Here is a 5,000-nt window from a genome sequence, read left to right as displayed (position 1 = left end):
TTTGGGAAAGGCACTTTGCACAATTTTTCCTCACTTCACCAAGGCGGAAATGGGTACCCGGCTATAGACAGTGAAGGATCTTGCCAGTTTGATAGTGTTTGAGCGCGTGAAATCCGCAGCTTGCACTGTATGCTTCCGCGGAAGCCGAGAATGTTTCTGAGTGTTCTCAGAGGGTGTGCTGGGGTAATAATAGTTGTAAAGCGCATAGAGCATGCTCTTGGGCAAGGAAATTAGCTATATGAATGCAATTATTATTATTATTGTTATTATTATTAATGAGTTTTTTAAAATAACTGTGGGCTTTAGCAACACTTCTCAGATCTTAGTCTGATAGGCAGGGAAAAGTGAGTAGTACCTTTCTGTCCAAACACATGTGTCCAGTCTCTCTCTCTCTCTCTCTCTCTCTCAATAGCATAGCCCAGGTGAATACAGATATTTGAATAGCATAGTCCAGGTGTATACATATCTTTGAATAGCATAGCCGGGGCGTATACATATAGTCCTTTGAATAGCATAGCCATGTGTATACAGATCTTTGCATAGCATAGCCGGGTATATACAGATCTTTGAATAGCATAGCCGGGTGTAAACAGATCTTTGAATAGCATAGCCGGGTGTAAACAGATCTTTGAATAGCATAGCCGGGTGTAAACAGATCTTTGAATAGCATAGCCGGGTGTAAACAGATCTTTGTATAGCATAGCCGGGTATATACAGATCTTTGAATAGCATAGCCGGGTGTAAACAGATCTTTGCATAGCATAGTCGGGGCGTATACGTATCTTATCTTTGAAAAGCATAGCCGGGGCGTATACATATAGTCCTTTGAATAGCATAGCCATGTGTAAACAGATCTTTAAATAGCATAGCCGGGTGTAAACAGATCTTTAAATAGCACAGCCCGGGTGTAATTAGCCGGGTGTATACAGATGACATGCTAACTTCTAGTATCTTCAAATACAGAGCACCGGGTTTGGCGCTCCAGTAGCTCAGTTGGTATCATGCTAGAGTACAGGGCGAACGGCAGTGGTTCGAATCCGCAAACGTGGTTCTTGAACTCGGTTTGTTTCCACATGAAATGCCTCAGCAGAATTCTTGGTATCAAATGGCAAGACAAAATACTAGGCACCGAAGTTATCAAAATAAAATCTTAAGTCGAGCGTGTGTTTTCTAAGCTCTAAAGAATTCAACTTCGTTCTTCTGGGCATGTCGTAAGAATGCCTGACTTCAGAAACCCAAATGCAGCATTCTATTCTGAATTGTCACCAGGGCATACCCAAACAGCGCTACAAATACACACTGTACATTTTTCTAAAGAGTTTCGTCTTAACCCATATCTTTCACTTTGTTCGAGAAATATTCTCCACTACAGATGCATTGATCGTCATCATAACATTGACGGTCGAACTATTATTATTGTGTCATTAAGGCTTTTCACTCATTTCTTGGTGCTATTTGTGATGGCCGTTTAATTCAGAGGTCCCGCCTGCTGAATAACTTCACAGTGTTGAAAGGGGCGATAAATCTATACAGCAACAACAGCGCCGGTGTTTGTGGTACAATGGCTACGCTTCAGTCTTTCTATACTAATATTGTGATCCACATAGCTAGGCAGGGTCAAAACAGTTGGCCTACTAAATGACCTAGACTATGTAGATAAGGGTGTAAAAAGTTTATGACGTACACCAATTAAAATCCATGACAGAACTGTGTCGATAGCGTCGTTGAAACATTACTCGAATAAACAAATTAATAGAGTGAATTAATCCTAGGTCTGGAGCCGGTGTGTATGGAGAGAACCGACATCATGGGTGGCCTGTGGTACTTCAAGGAGAGACACGACCAGTGGCCGGAGCAAGGCTCGGTCAACAGGTCAACAGTCATCAACACCAGCAAAGAGATGATGGCCTTCAGTGACTACCCGCTCCCGGCCGACTACGCCAACTTTGTGCACAACACGAAGGTGCTGCAATTTGTCTTGATCGAAGCATATAACGTACAGGCCAACTCAAACCGTATATTTGTAAAGACTGTAATCTCTGATCTGATTTCAACAAAATTTCAAACTAATTAAACTAAACCACGGGGATATCAACTTTGTAAATATTTTAAAAGTAAATCAACATTTTTAAAAAGTTACATAAATTAAAGATTTCAACCAAAATTGGATTAAAAAGAGAAACAATGGGGGAAAAACCTTACTTCGTAAGAGCTACTGGGCTGTGATCACTCTGCTTTGGTTTCAGGACGAGAACAGTGAAATAAAAACAGTCACATCAAATGGGCATTTTGCCGTGTTTAAAAAAGTTTATAAGTAGGTTGGGGAGGGGAAGGTGTTATGTGGCTGTAGAGGAATGGTTCCAGTGGAATGGGCCACACCCCACACGTGGCCAATGTGTTTGAGGGGTGCCTTATAAGCCGAAAGCTGACAAGTGAATGGTCGCCGCTTTCCTCTGACTTGAACCCGGTCAAATATTTAATTTGGGTTGTTGTTAGTTGTTTGTTGTTTTGTTTTGTTTTGGGGGGTTTTGTTTGTTTGTTTGTTGTTGTGGGTTTGTTTGGGTTGTGTTGTTGTTGTTGTTGTTTTTTGGGGGGGGGTTGACAGACAGAGCCTACAGAAACAATTAACCAACAATCATACCGTTAAAAGTCAATGTTGAACTGAACAGGAGGACAGAAGAATCGACCCAGAAACATGCATCAGAGTTATTCAAAAATTCCATTGGCGTGTTGAAGCTCGTATCCAAAGAAATGGCCAACACTTGGAACGTAGCATTTGAATAACGACCACCCTTCCTGAGCTCATTAGGCATCTTAAATTTTATATAAATTTGTTTTTCAATTCACAGATAGTGGCTACTCTACTTGAAACAGAGCAAAGTTTTGCGTTTCCCCTCAATTTAAATTGGATTTTTTAAAGATAATTTTTAAAACATCAATTGGTATCTTATACTAACAAATATGCAAATATGATGCCCCCCCCCCCCCTCCCCCCGTTGAATTTTATTTGTCCGAGTTTGAAAGCGGTTCAAAGATTACCTAGATCTAGTTTCATGTATTAGCCTTCGAATGGGTCTTTTCATTTTATAGACTTCCAGTATTATAATATAATTCTTTAGTGCATTCAAAAATTCGTACGCAAGTTGTTGTTAAAATATATCTACTCAATCATCGAACATTAAGTCTCGAGATTTTTTCACAATGACTTGTATCAATTTTTCCTAACAGATCAATATTATGTAAACACCTGTTAGCTGTATTCTAGAAAATTCCTTAATAAATACGTTTTTTTTTAAAAATCCAGTTGATGGTTTCTACACATTTTAAACTGGAATGATATCGCTTTTAAACGCAAGTCCGTCTTTTTTTTTTCTAATGACGACTTTATGCACATTGAACACATGTTTTGGGGAACCTTTAGTGCAAAAAATTGTTCACTATAAAATTTATTTCTTGTAACTAATTTTGCCACTAAAAAGTGTCTTTGGTGAGATGTGACGTAAGGCATATGCGTATGAAAAATATGAGTGAGAAGCGGGAAATGCTGTAAACAATCCCATTTTACACGTGACGGAGATTTATAGTATTTTATATAAGATTAGGAAGAAAAGTGTGAGGGTTTTTTTTTACAATTTAGCCTAGATTGTTGTTGAAAATAATATGATTAAGTTGAGACAATTAAAGTATTAACAGTCGCTTACATTCTTTCGCTTCCTCTCATAAGTAAATAATCTAAATTGAACTGATTGAGGCAAAAAAATAGACTGATTTCAACTCTCTCCCTCTCTCTCTCTCTCTCTCTCTCTCTCTCTCTCTCTCTCTCTCTCTCTCTCAGATGTATATGGTCTAAGGAGCGTTGGTTGAGGCGCAAAATATTATAATCAGTCACAAACAATTTCTCGTTCTCTCCCAGGTGTTAGAATACTTCCGAGACTTCGCCCAACATTTTGGATTGAACAAGTACATCCATTACAACAAGGAGGTTGTGCTGGTCAAGCGGGCCAAAGATTTTGACCGCACAGGTCAGTGGGATGTGGAGAGCCGGGATCACAAGAGCGGTGCGGAGAAAACAGAGGTGTTCGACTTCGTACTCGTCTGCTCGGGCCATCACGCACAGACGTACAAACCTGACTTTCCTGGTATCAAAGATTTTCAAGGGAAGGTAAGGCAACATCAGCATTAGCATCATCATCATCATCATCATCATCATCATCATCATCATCATCATCATCATCATCATCATCATCATCATCATCATCATTGCTGTTTGGAAAGCAGAGTAGGAGGGAGAGTCTTGTTTGCACTTCAAACAAAATAACATAACAATATAAAATGTTTAAAATTTGTTTAATAGACACTGCTCACCGTTTCGCCTCTTGGGCTTCCTCAGGAGCAACTGAGAGAAAAGCTAAATGGGCGCTGTATACTCTCAGGGAAAAGGGCCTAACAAAGAGGGTCTTGAGATTACGTGTGGTCTCAGGCTAGCAGTGGCGATTTGGGGGGGGGGGGGTAAAATTTGGGTGGGGCTTCGATTGCTTTCACTTCTGCACCACCAAATAGCAAGAAATAAGAAGAAAAAAAGTGATGATTTTTCCATACTCACGGCGAGCCACGGCATTTTGAGAACCATTCAAACGAGAAGAGTCACCTTTGTCTTCTTTCTCGTTGTTCTATGTTAAATTCTTCTGGATGCTGGGTACGAATCCGTTTCACCTGTAATCTTCTCTAATTATTTTTCATCTACCCACCGCCACTGCAGGCTTTATGGAAGTGACTCAGAGCGAGCTAGGCCAAGGGTCTAATTATAAAGAAACTGATGCTAGTCTAGCAAGAGTATCAAAGAATTTTTTCTCTACGAGAGGCTGACAGGAAGTTAATTTTGTGAACGTGGGTTGAACAAGGGAAATGTTTGGGCGTACTTTATAGAGGCATCCCAGTTGGAGGCAAAATGAGGGAGACAGAGGGAGGGTGTGTGTGTGTGTGTGTGTGTGTGTGTGTGT

At 40.2% G+C, this 5,000-nt stretch overlaps 1 protein-coding gene across 1 annotated transcript in view; it reads left to right on the top strand.

The window, feature by feature from the left end:
- LOC101845306 (flavin-containing monooxygenase 5) overlaps positions 1-5,000 on the top strand; it is a gene marked incomplete at its 3' end in the record, with an annotated part of 54,904 nt that overhangs the window by 7,549 nt on the left and 42,355 nt on the right. Inside the window, 2 exon segments of the mRNA XM_013080062.1 lie at positions 1,773-1,963; positions 3,914-4,162. Coding sequence (XP_012935516.1) covers positions 1,773-1,963; positions 3,914-4,162 — 440 coding nt within the window.

Source organism: Aplysia californica, unplaced genomic scaffold (genome assembly GCF_000002075.1).
Source record: "Aplysia californica isolate F4 #8 unplaced genomic scaffold, AplCal3.0 scaffold00073, whole genome shotgun sequence".
Lineage (NCBI taxonomy): Eukaryota > Metazoa > Mollusca > Gastropoda > Aplysiida > Aplysiidae > Aplysia > Aplysia californica.
The sequence above is the reverse complement of the archived record's forward strand: the minus strand, read 5'-3'. Positions and strand labels throughout refer to the sequence as shown.